The sequence below is a fragment of the Nelumbo nucifera genome, chromosome 3 (assembly GCF_055504915.1).
Source record: "Nelumbo nucifera cultivar China Antique chromosome 3, China Antique-T2T, whole genome shotgun sequence".
NCBI classification, from domain to species: Eukaryota; Viridiplantae; Streptophyta; class Magnoliopsida; order Proteales; family Nelumbonaceae; genus Nelumbo; species Nelumbo nucifera.
The window spans coordinates 74,010,955-74,024,528 of NC_142651.1; the positions used below are offsets into that span (position 1 = coordinate 74,010,955).

The window sequence follows — 13,574 nt, forward strand, 5'->3', positions numbered from 1 at the left end:
AATGGTGAAATCTAAACCCTTAGATCAACAAATGTACATCAGTCATTGGTCAGTGGCAAACCTCTTTTTAGATGTTTGATTGACAGATTGGTCATCTGAGCTTTAACATTCAAATCATGTTAACAAATAAAAATACAATACAAATAGTTGATTAAAATGATATAAACCATCACCCATGGACTGGGTTGAACAGTTCACAAGTTTGAACATCTGGGATGAATAGGTTTTGACTAAGTCAATAGGTTTTTGTAGTTAATGGGTTTGGGGATGAACTAGACCGTCCGGGCCTCTAGGTGACAAGTCAAATAGTTTGACCATTTGGTTCAACGACAGTGAAAATACTGATTTATGTATCAAATTCAAATTACAATAAAGTGACCAATTTACCCCTTGCCACTAATCACCTCTATAACAACAATAAAACAGCACAAAATAAAGATCCAAAGCATGTAAATCAAACCCCTACTACTACCAAGAAAACTTCATATCAAGAAACTACTCAGACAAGTAGACCCTTGTCCTAACATTGCTCATTGTTTTTTTATCAACATTTAGCAACATTTGGTCGTTATTCAACAAAACTAGCATTTCTCTGCAACAATACACTCCACAAAAGAATTTAACCACTTAATTTCTCGAATTCTTTTTCATTCAGCTATACCTTGGATCCAAACAACTATATGTATATTTCTTTTAGATTTTCCTTTATTTTCTTTCACTTTCTGAGTTCCGTTTTTAATGATCAGTACTCTTTTCTGAGTTCTATTGTTCTTTTGTTTCTTTACATTGTCTGAAATCTGAATCTAGATTCATATAATTATCAAATAAAACCCAAATCAACCCACAAAATCATCAGGATACATCCCAGACCTCAACCTATACTAGCCTTCAGGCCTCATCATACTCAATCTTAAGCCCCAGGCCACAAACCCCCTTCCTATTAAATTTCCCTAGGATTTAATTAATTTTTCTTAGTCCAGCAATCACCAAATCAGAAAGTCCATGATTTATATTAAGGATTGATTATTTTCCACATCAACATCTCACTAAGATGGATCCCAAGATCATCTGACACATTGTGTAAGATTTCAGTATATGGCTCTTTTATTCCTTATCTGTCAAGCAGTTTTTGAGGCCTTATGGTCCTTATTGCTATCATGCCTCCCCTCATCTGGGGGTCTGAAAGATAGTTCTTGTTCCTCCATTTCGATTGAAAGTTTGAAACAAGTTTTGCCAACAAAAAAGATGACCAACCAGGATCTGCTTCTCTGTGTTGATTGTATAAATCAATCTGATGCCAAGTCTTCCATTTTCCAATTTGGGATTAATGATAAATAAGACCAGCAAACAACTTGGTTTTAACTTCAGACAGCATGTGATACAATACACATTCAATAGTATATTGGATCCCAGCTTAGGGCATTAGAAGAGTTTAGGGTTACCTGGAAGAATGATATCTGTAGGCTCTGATAATCTGAGCTCCCCAATAACATTATCTGAACGAACAGGTGTATAGCTGGAAGTAAAATTTGAAAGTTAGTAAACCTAACAGAAACAACAAAAAAAAAATGCCAAAATTTGTCACTAGAAGTTAGCTAACAAGGCCAAGTCACTTAATCAACAGGGGAATCTTTATTACTATTACTATTACCATTACTATCACTAGAAGATATTGACAGTCTTACTTGTAGGCTGGTCACCTGGTTTTTGATGTGACGATTTAAAGGCTTCATGGCAGATCAAAACTGTTCATGTTGATGAAGCAAGAATGAATGAAGGAGATGATTGTGAGTGAAGTTGGAAAACTTTTGAAGTGAGTAAAAATTTTAGAGTCAAGTCTTGTTGGGTTTTTCGTTAATATGGATCTCGGTGAGGAAGAGGTTTCAAAGTGGGTGGGTTCGGAATGGCGGATGAAAGACAAATTTCAGGTTATAAAACTCAATGCGGGTTTCTTCCTTTCCATTTTCAGTTGTAAAGAGGAAGCAAAGGAGGTGCTTTGGCAGGAATCAAATAGAGCCAGTTTGTCGGAGCTTCAATTGCATAGATGGAATCCTCTTGTGGGCACCATTAGAATTTAGAAATGTGGGAGAGGATACTAGAAGCCTGGTCCAGACTCCAGATCATGGTATTTGGCATCCCTCTTCATGCATGGTGTCTGAAAACTTTTCGAGCAGTTGGAGACGTGTGTGGAAGATTGGAGAAAAACAATGCTAGGAATAGGGCCTGGAAAAATAGTTGCAGCAAGGTTACTGGTTGTAGTAGAGGAAGTTCATTTGATTCCAATGTCACTGGTCTTGAAATTTGCAGGAGAATGGTATGATTTAAGGATTGTGGTGGAAGGGCTACTTTCAGATGGTTGGGAGGTGATTTTGCTCAGGGAAGTGCAGCAGAGTCAAAGATGGAGGCGGATTTGGAGGGGATTTTGGAAAAATGGAAGATGAATAGTCAGGTCAGGAGGTAGAAGACAAGAGTATTTTTGGAATCTTCAACAATTTGGGCTCAAAGGTGGATGAAGAAGTTTTGAGACAAGTGGGAGTCGGTTTTAAGTTGGGTTTATGAGGTTGGAGATCAGAAAACTCAGAAGCCAGTAGGCCTAATCGGGTCAATGATGAATCGGTTTTTGTGGGCTAGGATCAACAAGTCAGGTTAAGCCAAATTTTGATCCCCTTAATACCGAGGGGTTTCTGTCGCTCAAGCAGGTCTGGGGAGTGGCATGAACCCTAGTCCTGAGGTTTTTGGTGAAAGGATTCTTCCTAGCATAGTTCTAGCAAGCGGGTTGGCATGAAGTCGTCAATCATCAGAGATGAATCTCAACTCTTAGATGTTGAAACAGTGGTTATTGGAATTACAAGGCTTAAGGAAGATGGTACCATGGGCTATTAGATAATGATAGAGGAGCAAGAGATCTCTAGCGATGCAGCAGGTAAATATTCTTGTGGGGAAGTGATTTCTTGGAAGTTAAAGACATGTTAGGAACAATCATTGTACGCCACAGTCTTTGAGGAAAGAGAGTCATGTAGAAACAAGAGAACAACCTTGTTTGTAGGTGTCATATGTATTAATTTTCCTAATTTGTCCGGGGGAGAGACTCTTAAGCTGGGTTCAATGGTGGCTTTGAATCATCTAAGGTTTGAGAGTGTGGTGGTAGAAGAATTTGGTGTGCACTCTGAAGAAGGTTATGTCTGTCAACAAGGGATTGGCTTGGCAGAGCCGCAGAGGGTCGAGTTGGGGAAGGTAAGTTGGGCTCGCCAGTGTTGGGTGGTTTTTCTAGTTACCAAGTGACTAGTTTTCAAAGAACTGGAGGGACGTTGACCCAAGTAACTTCATTGAAGTTGTAATTGGGAAACTGGGCAAAGACTTGGGCAGGAAAAGAAAAGAGAATGGGAAGTGTATTTTTTTAAGGGAGATAAAGGTAGCCATTAAGATTCCGGTTAACCCAAAAATAATGAAGAATTCAAAAAATGGTTAGTTGGAGCATGTGAGAAAAGTATTTTCCCAGTTGAAAGGTGTTTGTGATGTTGGCCCATCCAATAAGTTCAAGAGAGTGTATAAAAGGTGAAGTTGGGGTGTCTGGTGATCTTCGGTCTTCTCGTATTCAAGATTTTTGTTTGAAGGAATCTAGAGATGTTCTTGACAGCATAGCCAACATTACTTGTCAAGTTTCCGATCAAGAGGAAGGGGAGGATGGCTTTGAAGCTAAGGTGAAGATGATGGAAAACCCTGCTCAGGCCCTTGGGGAAGCCTTGGATTCAGATGGCTCGGTGCATGAGAAGTGGAAGTGAAAACTTATGTTGTTTAAAGAAGGGAAGACTTGGAAGAGGATCAGGTCATGATCTGATCCGAATTCGAACTTGATCCTATTTTGTTGGATTTGGATATCCCCTATCGGATTTTGGATCGAATAGGATAATGGGATTCTATTATAAAACGGATCAAATTCAAATGACCCTCTATCCAATCTGAAAAAATTCAATCCAATCTATAAATATATATAATGTGTATGTTGCATTTTTGTAATTTTTTTATAAAAAGACATGTATACATATGATGAAAATACTTGAAAAATATACTTGTATATTTTGTTTTTATTTACATAAACTGTTATGTTTTTTCTTTTAATAAATTTTTAATTTTTTAGAAATTAAATTGGATTTGATCATACTCAGATATCTAACATCCTTAACGGATTCAGATTCAAATCGACATTTGTGAGATCCGATCAGATCTTCGTATCACATCTAAAATTTGTTCCGATCCATTTGTAATTGTGTGGAGTGAGCTCTATGTTTCAAAATGTAGGGGTGTTTGTATTCCTTCTTTCTAATGAATTTCCTTTTTTATTTATTTTTCAAAAAACAGTATTTTCAAAATGTGTACTAGTTACAAAAATTGATTCAGTAGAAATATTAACAACTTTGGGGGAAGAGACAGCTCAGCTAAAGGTTTCCCAGTAAATGACACCAAATGGTTCTATATTGCAACTACTATGATGAATGTCTACCTAAAATTAGCATTTAATTCAGTTACTTAAGACATTATATTGATCCAAGCCTATAAATAGACAAAACAAACATATATTCTGATACATTTCAAGTAAGGTCCAATGATGGGCCCTAACTAAGTGTACCATCTCCAACACATGGAATTGGAAGCCCAATGTCGTTGTTGCACATTGAAAAAAGTGCACCAACACAATTAGATTGTGCCTAAGTCGCCCCTCAACCACTATAAATAACGTGAGCAAATATTAGAATAGAGAAATTATTGAAAGGAAAAGGTTTTCTCTTAGCACAATAAAACAAACACCAGTGTATACCACAAATAGAAACAGGAAAATTCTAGTAAGCCAGTAATTAAGTCCCTGTTTTCTTTCCTCAAAACAGGGGGGGGACCAGGTTCGAACTCCCATTTTCAATACACCTGAAAGTAGATAGAAACCACAAATGCCATCACCAATGTCTTCAACAGTCAGATATTTCATATTTCCAATGACAAATGATTAGTGGTATCTTCACCAAATCTAATGCAAGTAGTGGTATCTAGACCAAATTGGTTTTTAAAAGTAACCAAAATGTTAAATATTTGCACCTATCAACTAAGGGTATTTGTTTCCATTAACCTTTAATGGAATAAAGACATCTGAAAAGGGACCTAAGAAACCAAAATAAAGAAAAAAAGAACAAAGAGATTCCAAATGCCTGAAGCATGACAGTGATTCAAAAAGCGCACCTAGGCACTCAGGTGAGGTGCATTAAGGGATTTGCCTTGCCTAGGCCCCAGGCGCAGCACTTTCAAAAGGCATGTGCCCAGTGTGCCTAGGCCCCAGGCATGCACCTGATGCACCTAGACCCCAGGCACAGCACTTTCCAGGAATCCCCTATTTGCTAATGTTGTTCATTCATTCGTCCTAGTAAAATGTCTGCTTAAAATGCCATTAAATTATAAAATCATTTTTTGTGTAAGGATTAAGAATTTAAGAACCTAACATGGACTTGTTTGGGTTTGCCTTGAGGGGCTTGGTAAAAAGGCGGCTTGGAGGATCAAGAATGCAAGATGTTTTACATCAAATTATCTATTTGAAGTAATGCAATTGGGGAAAAAAAGAAATTGTGGGTTTTATATGCTTGGAAATGTTTTATATGTTTGATTTTATTTTTAAATTTTCATTTGAATATGCCTTACATGTTATGTTTATGTATTTTAATTTCAGATAATAGATTTTTTAAAATTTAGGTTTATATTTTTATTAATATTCTGTTAAACTTTTTTGCATTTTTTTTAATTTTTGGCATTTTTTGTAATTTTGCACCTTGCTTTGAAAATATGTGCACCTCACATTGCACCTTGCGCCTTGGGTGCAAATTGCCCCTTGTGCTTTTAAAACACTGAGGCATGAGCCAGAATGAAGTGAGGCATGAGCCAGAACGAAGCGAGGCACAACTTTTCAGAAAATAAAAAATATAAATCTTGGCATGTAAATATATGAAAATCTCGATTCTAAATCTAATAAAAAGCACATAAACCTCCATAATGGAATAATGTGATGATCCATTTCAGCCAGTTTAAAAAGTATAGTGGAAATTTGAATAACTTTCCAAAAAAATCCTGAGATATAAACAAACTAGAAAATAATTATCAAAAGACCCAATTAGAAAACCCAAAAATTAAAAAATTGCTACTTGATAAGGAATCAGCAGAAAGCTGATTTCTGTCTCCATGGATTCTTTCCTTGCTTCCATGCCTGTCTCAAGGAGCCAACTTATATCCAAAGGAAGAAGACAACAAAAGAAGAATAAATGGTTAGTTGTATCCTTACCTCATTTGCTTACAACACAACAGTAATAAATCTCCAATCCCACCCCCTCCCCCAATTATTTAGGTGATCAATAATAAGCATCTTACAAAGGAACAGCAACCATATAAATGCATCCATCCTAGAAGAGTCAAGCTTCCCCATGATGCATGATGCCAAATAACCAACTAACAGAACATAGAAGGATATGATAACAACCCCTCAGGTTCCCCTTTCCAAAAGATTTCATCCCATGGTCAAGCCTAAGGAGGATATCTTCAAACTTCAGAAACACAGGCAAACATCCATGATTTCTATAATTTATGATAGGTCTAAGATGGTTTTCATCCAGAAGTTGATGTGTAAGTCTAACAAATAAAATTTACACTTTTCTAGCAAGAATTTGCATTAAAACCTTAAGCTAAGATTTGCCATAAATAGCACCATGTGAATAATTGCAATCCAATAAATAATTGCTATCAATCACAAGTGAGAGAAATTAAAATATTTAATTAGCTCAATGCTGCTAATCACACTTTAAAATCAGTTAATCTGGCCAACAATTTCCGTACTTATAATAAAATAGAGAACAGAATGGTTACCCAAACAACAAACGGCAATTGTAATCGGAATCCATAACTTCATAAGTTGTAGAATCAGCTCCATTGATAAGGACGATTGTTCCCTCACTAGTTTCTCTGTACCAGCTAAACAGGCTTGAGCCCTCATATCCACCATAGTACTCACCTTCTCCACAATATACACTAGAAGAAAGTTCCTTCACACGTACATTAGAAACTACTGGTGGAGCTGCCAAATTATTTCAAATGATGAGTCCAATGTTGTAAAATGGTTCAAAACATGGTTAAAGTTTCTTGGTTGAAAGAAGGGTCAATAAAAATACACAGCATAATAGCAGTTGCAGTAAAGCAGAGGGTAGGCAAACCCCATTCAAAGATCTGACAGAAAACTACAGGGTCAAAATTGATCCGATAACAGCAAAGGGCACAATCCAAAAGAGAACAAAAATGAGTGAAAGGTCAAAGTGAATTATATGAAAGCATGTTTAAACTTAACAAAATCAGATTTATTCGTAGTGAAGACCATCTAATTGAGAACAATTGCACTCTAACCTCAGCAGAGCTGTCTGAATACACATTCTAGTATGACAACGATCCACATAACTATCCTAGAATTCCAGAAAATATCCACAGTTTTTCCTTACTTTATGTCTTTGTGAATAATAGGACTTTTATTGCCTTCATGAATATATAAATTAGAGAAACAGCAAATAAACTCATACCTGGGGTGACTGGGTATTCACTAATCCTAACCAAAGGATCACCACATTTTCCGTCTGCACGAGTTGGCACCCAATACAATGCCAGGTATGTTCCCACGTCTTCCAGAGATGGAGTGTATACACTGAAATGTTAATAAATCAATCACTAACATAGTTTTGCAGGAAATATAATTCTAAAACTAGAAACATGTAATCACAGTATGAAAAGGACTTACATTGTTTTTCCACATATAAAGGCATCTTCATGAACATTAGATATATTAATCAAATCGGATTCCTGAAGCTTTTTCTTTATTCTGTACCAGATGTATTCACCATTACCTTCCTGTCCGCCATAGTATGTCTTCTGAGGAACCACTTCCTTGTCCTCAAAGCATTCAGGAATGATAAGTTCCAAGCCCATAGGATCCGCTGGCTCAAGAAAAATAATGAGGATAAAAAATAATTTATTAAAAAGAAAGGAAAATAAACATCAAACACCACTGAACCAGTACAATAAATAATGAATAAGTAAATAAGAGGAAAAAAAGATAAAGAAGAAGATCACTAGAGTTTGGCATACAATTCATGAAGGACAACAAATTACATAAACAGTAACTGCATTGTCATTCTCTCCATAGAAATTACAAATGAGGAAAAACTTCCAGCACTTACCATCAGGCCATGACAGTACCAGTACATCAAAGATATTTTCTTTTATAATTGGTACATAAAGAAACTTTTTTCGAAGGTTGCAATAAAGCACCCCCTAAGAAAATAAATACAGGATTAGCCACAAGGAAAAAAGCATTTACCAGGAGCAACAACTTCAGACAGTACACTCCTAGGACTCCCCTTCATTCCATCAATCCGAACAGGTGTGTAAACAAGCTCAATGCGTCTACCCACATCATCAAGGGTCAAATCCAAAAAATCTGCTAAGAATAACAAAATAATTATTTAACCTAGTATGTTCATATTTCTTTTCCATAAGATAGGCTAAAGGCTTTGTAGTTGTTACCAAATAACCCAATACACTTACCATTAACACTTAATTTGTCCTTTGCACCATTACTTCTCATCCTAAACCATTCGTGCAAGCAATTTCCCCTCTCACTAAACAAGAATCAGAAATTTAACTTAATGCTCAGGCATAACATTAAAATAAAAGGACAAAATTCAAAAATCAAAACCCAAGAGTAGTTACAATTGTTAACAATATCTTACCCTCCACAATAAGTAGCAATAAAGCTCAAACGTTGTCCCTCAATCATTGAGCCAAGAAATTCCAGAGACCGACAAGTTGGTGGCCCTGCACAATGAATCAATTCAAAAAACAATTACTTTTCTATGGTAAAACTTTCAAGTTCTTACAAATAACAAACGAAAAATCATTAGCATCATCCATCTTAAAATGAATAGAATACCACACTGTCAACGACACCCATCTCATTGGCAAAAAAAGGACAAAAAAAGATGATCCCTCACTAACATCTATTTCAACCAAGTTCATAAAATTCATATCTAAAAGTCGACAACTTACCAGGTATAATTGGTCCAACTTGTTCAGAAACAACAGTGGGACCACGAGCCCAATCATTTCTAACAGGTTCACATGAAACAGAGATAAATTGGCCAATATCATTACTTGAAATCATATATGAAGCAGATGTTGCACCTTTGATTTCAGTCTGTGTTCCATCTGAAGCAGTCTGCTAACACATATTGTTTGTTATTCAAACATTCTAGAATATCATTGACTAACGAAAGAAGAAAAGAAATTAAAAAAAATTATAACAAATAAAAGGAAAGAAAATTTGGAACATCACAATATTTTTCCAGTTAGGAGTAGAATGGCACATTATTATTGAACATTTACCATGGAAAACAATTAGGAAGAACAAACAGTGTTCTTTGTTTAGTATTATGTGAAACATAAAGAATTTAATCTAATCCAAATCAAGTCACCTTGAAAGGTACAACAGTTAACAATCAACATATACTCTACTGTAATGCAAAAAAATTTGATACCAGGAACCAACGGAAAACCGATTCTCCTTCTTCTCCGCCCCAGTACTTTTTATCAATATGTAGTGTAGTTCCTTCTACAGCCCGCCCTTGTATTTGCAGAGAAAGCAATCTTGGGCTTCCTATTCATTAATGTGCATTCAAATATTATTATGAAACCCATCAGCATTTAAAAAATAAAAGTAAATATGCATTGTATTAAAGATCACAAGAATAGAAGTTAAAGTTCAACTGTCTGTAGCACTACTATTACAGCCAACCATTAGAAAACTTACAAAACCATAGCATGTTAAATTAGGTACCTAGACCCCGTGCCAAGATGAAGAAGCTAAGCACCAAGAAAAATATCAGACCATAAATGTAGAATACAAACTCCTTTTTTAATTCACTGTTAAAGTGAGATTTAATTCATAAGCATCAAGGAGAAATTCATTAAAAACAGAAACCACGCTGCTTAGAACCAGAGCAAGGGGACAAAAATTACAACATAACCTTAGAACAAGCCATAAAAAGGACAAAAACAGCAGAACAAATTCCTCTTACAAATTACAGCCCGGCCCTGGGCAACCCCAATCCAAACCATCTTTTTCCTACCACCAATCTCGCCAGGGAGTCGGCTACACTATTTGCACTCCTGGGTACCCAAATGAACAAGATGTTCAAGTTGGCACCTAAGGAATGAGCCAATCTCACCAACTGTCTAAATTTCCAAGGTATTAAATCCTGAGATTGCATCCACAAAATAACTGTTTGACAGTCCCCTCAACCACTATATCCAATAACCCTTGCTCAATTATCAGTTTAAGGCCTTGAATTAAGCCAGCAACTCTGCCCTTAGAGAATTTCCAAACATAGCTGGCCCTGAAAAGCTAAGAATTATATTGCCAACAGAACCTCTTAACACTCCCACTCCTGAGCTCCCAGGGTTTCCATAACAGAACCCTTTTTTTTGACCAACCAGATTACCAGACTAATTCATTAATTAATAAAGAAGATACAAGAAAACATCCCAGACAGAGATAAACTCTCTTAGCTCTCTCCAAGATGACAAAATGGTACAGCAATTACAGAACAGCCCAAAAGAGTTGATCCCTTCCCACCCCTTGCTTTACCAAAACATCAACAAAGGCATTTGCACTCCTTTTAACCCACTGCAACTTAATCTCTATATCCTGAGTTAAAAAGCCTAAACTTCCTCCTCTCATTGACAAATTTCCACCATACGGTCTCACCTTTTTGCAGTCAGCTAACTACCAGCTTTGAATCCCCTTCTATGATCAACTTACTTATATTCAGCTCCTTGGATTTTTGGATCCCTTCCATCACAGCCAGGATTTCTGCTCTCAAGGAGTCTCCCACACATATTGGTCCCAAGTAAAGGGCAATAACTCCTCCCTCCTCGTTCCGACAAACACCTCCAATACATGAAGGGCCTAGATTCCCTTCACTACTACCATCAAAATTCAGTTTAAAAAAACCACAAGGAGGTGGGACCCAAACAGACCTTATTACAGCTCTTGGAAGAGAATAATCAGCCGCCTCCTTCCACTTTCTAAGCAAGTCATTTGTAAGAATGTCATCAAAGCTTCTCAAGGATTTAACCCAATGGATTACTCTAACAGTGATGGCTTCTATGATTGCTTCTCTGTTCCTTTCCTTGTCTGAAAAAAAATTCTTCAATTCCTTTCTTCCCATATTGTCCAGCATATTGCCTCTCTTGTAGACCACCAAAGGGTTCCCCCCCCCCCTCCTCTTTTTCTAGTTAACACAGGAAGAATCAAACAAGCCATGAACATTTGGTGGGGGGTTCCACCTGCACCCAAAAAAAGAGAAAAACCAATCCCAAATATAACGAGCAAAAGGGCAGGAAATTAATAAGTGGTAACTAGTCTCACCATTATCCTTGCAAAGGATGCACCAATTTGGGGAGAGGAACCCATCAACGTTTAGTTTACAACTCCCAACTGCTGGTGGAGTCCATTCCACCACTCTTTGTGGTACCCATGGTTTTACAAGGCGGTTGAGGCGAGGTGAGAAGCGTACGCCTCAAGGCAGGGAAGCCAGATTTCGCCTGGCCTCAGTAGCCTCAGTTGCAAGACAAGGGGCGTAAGCCTTAGTTTGATAGAGGTGTAGGCCTTTAGCCTTTTGCCTCATTTTATGTGAGGTGGGGGCCTCAAGTTAAGATAGTTTGGGGTGGGGAAAAAATGATTTCATCATGGGTAAATTTGGAAAAAAATTAAAAAAAAAAAGTAAAACCCCCAAAAGTTTAGGGTTCCCATCAATCAAATCTCCATTCACAGACCAAACTCGGGGTTTTCTCAGTTCTCACTGAACTCTGTAGTGACTTCTTCAATCTTCATCGAAATATTGAATATTCAAATTCAAGGAGGGACCAAAATCAAATCGTACAAGTCAGCCGTCCTTCCCCCTTCTTCTTCTTCTAGACTTCTTCTTGAATCGTTGTGGAACGTAGACAAATGTAATATTTTTGGTGGAATTTTTTGTCTCAGATTTACCATTACCATTGGTTTTTTGTCTCAGCTTTTACATCTTGGGTTGCAGTTCCAGCTTCCATGAATGTAACAATTTCTTTAGAACGCCAATGCTCTTTATTTGTTTGTCTTCAGTCGTTCTTCTTCCCCCCATCATCTCTCTAATTAATTCTATTCATGAAATCCATCCCTTCCCCATATACAGATTTTACAAATTTGATTGGTGTCAAAATTCATAAAAGAAAGACAATATCACTGTAAACAACTACCATTGTCTTTATGCATATTTGCCTTATCTAAGTGTTAGGTTAATTGCTTTTATTGATTGTTGATTGAGTATAAAATGGGATTATAGTATCACTGTATCTCGACTACCTGCATAGCAAGATGGTATCATGAGATTAAGCATGTTGAACAGGGATTTTACCACAGGAACTAATAAGAAATCCTTTATTTCAAATCATTGAAATGTATTATACATTTTCACTATTTGTTGGTTTAGAATTCTACTTTGCCTTTTGTCTTATTTATATCAAAATTCAGTTTGTTTCATTAATGTTTATGGATATCTGCTTTATCTAATTGTTAGTTTAATTACTTTTATTAATTCTTTATGCATATCCGCTTTATGTGCTGGTTAAGTATTGGACATTTGTATTGTAGAAACAAATTCTATAAAATAGTTAGTAGTTAGTTACTAGTTACTAGTTAGCGACTTCATAGAAGTAATCTTGAAAATATTTGAACAATCAACAATTATTGAACCATTGATACATTAAATAAGTCACAAATAATTATATAAAATTTCAATTATTTATTTTTCCATAATTTTTAAGTTTTTAATTTGAGGCTTACACCTCACCTATTTAGCACCCAACCGCCTCGCCTACGCCTTTAGCCTATTAAAACCTTGGTGGTACCCTATTATTAAAACCCACAATTATGTTCCACCCTCTTAATAAATCATTCAGGCTTACTCCACTAAACTTTTCATTAACTTGAACCCAATGTGCAACCCTTACAGTTTTAAGTTCGATCAGTTCTGCTTCTTTGTAATTTTTTTCAAATATTCCGCTATTCCTTTTACTCCATAAACCCCACAATACCACCCCTCTCATGCACTGCCACAAGATTTTCTGTCTTGGTGTAGAATGTCTCATTGAAGTTAGATTATTCACATAGAAAAGAAATGGAGGTAAATACAAGTTTACAACTACAAATGCGTAATGTGAATGCAGATAATTTTGCAACCCAGCAGCCTAGCTAATTTGATGACATAGAAAAACCTATTATGAAGAAAAGAAAATCTCACAAAGGAAAGCAACCACAGAAAAGCATCCTTATCATACATCGGATCTATGAATTGAGCTTGTCAAACTTCACAGCTGGACTTGACCAGATGGTGGACGAATGTGGTTATTTTAGGACTATTAAGTCAGTATGAGGAATGTGGTTAATTTAGGAAGAAAATATTGAGCCA

The 13,574-nt window shown here is 36.4% G+C and overlaps 1 protein-coding gene across 3 annotated transcripts in view; it reads right to left on the reverse strand.

The window, feature by feature from the left end:
• The window catches only part of AIR9 (Outer arm dynein light chain 1 protein), an 85,234-nt gene that overhangs the window by 25,473 nt on the left and 46,187 nt on the right, over positions 1–13,574 (reverse strand). For 2 of the 3 annotated variants that reach the window (XM_010242876.3, XM_088902239.1), the window contains exons 22-30: positions 9,606–9,724; positions 9,118–9,286; positions 8,802–8,886; positions 8,617–8,690; positions 8,390–8,512; positions 7,811–8,006; positions 7,596–7,717; positions 6,895–7,102; positions 1,443–1,516 (exon numbers count right to left, since the gene is read on the reverse strand). In XM_010242876.3, the coding sequence (XP_010241178.2) occupies positions 1,443–1,516; positions 6,895–7,102; positions 7,596–7,717; positions 7,811–8,006; positions 8,390–8,512; positions 8,617–8,690; positions 8,802–8,886; positions 9,118–9,286; positions 9,606–9,724 (1,170 nt within the window). The remainder of the gene's footprint in view (positions 1–1,442; positions 1,517–6,894; positions 7,103–7,595; positions 7,718–7,810; positions 8,007–8,389; positions 8,513–8,616; positions 8,691–8,801; positions 8,887–9,117; positions 9,287–9,605; positions 9,725–13,574) is intronic. The other variant, XM_010242878.2, reaches the window with a different exon arrangement.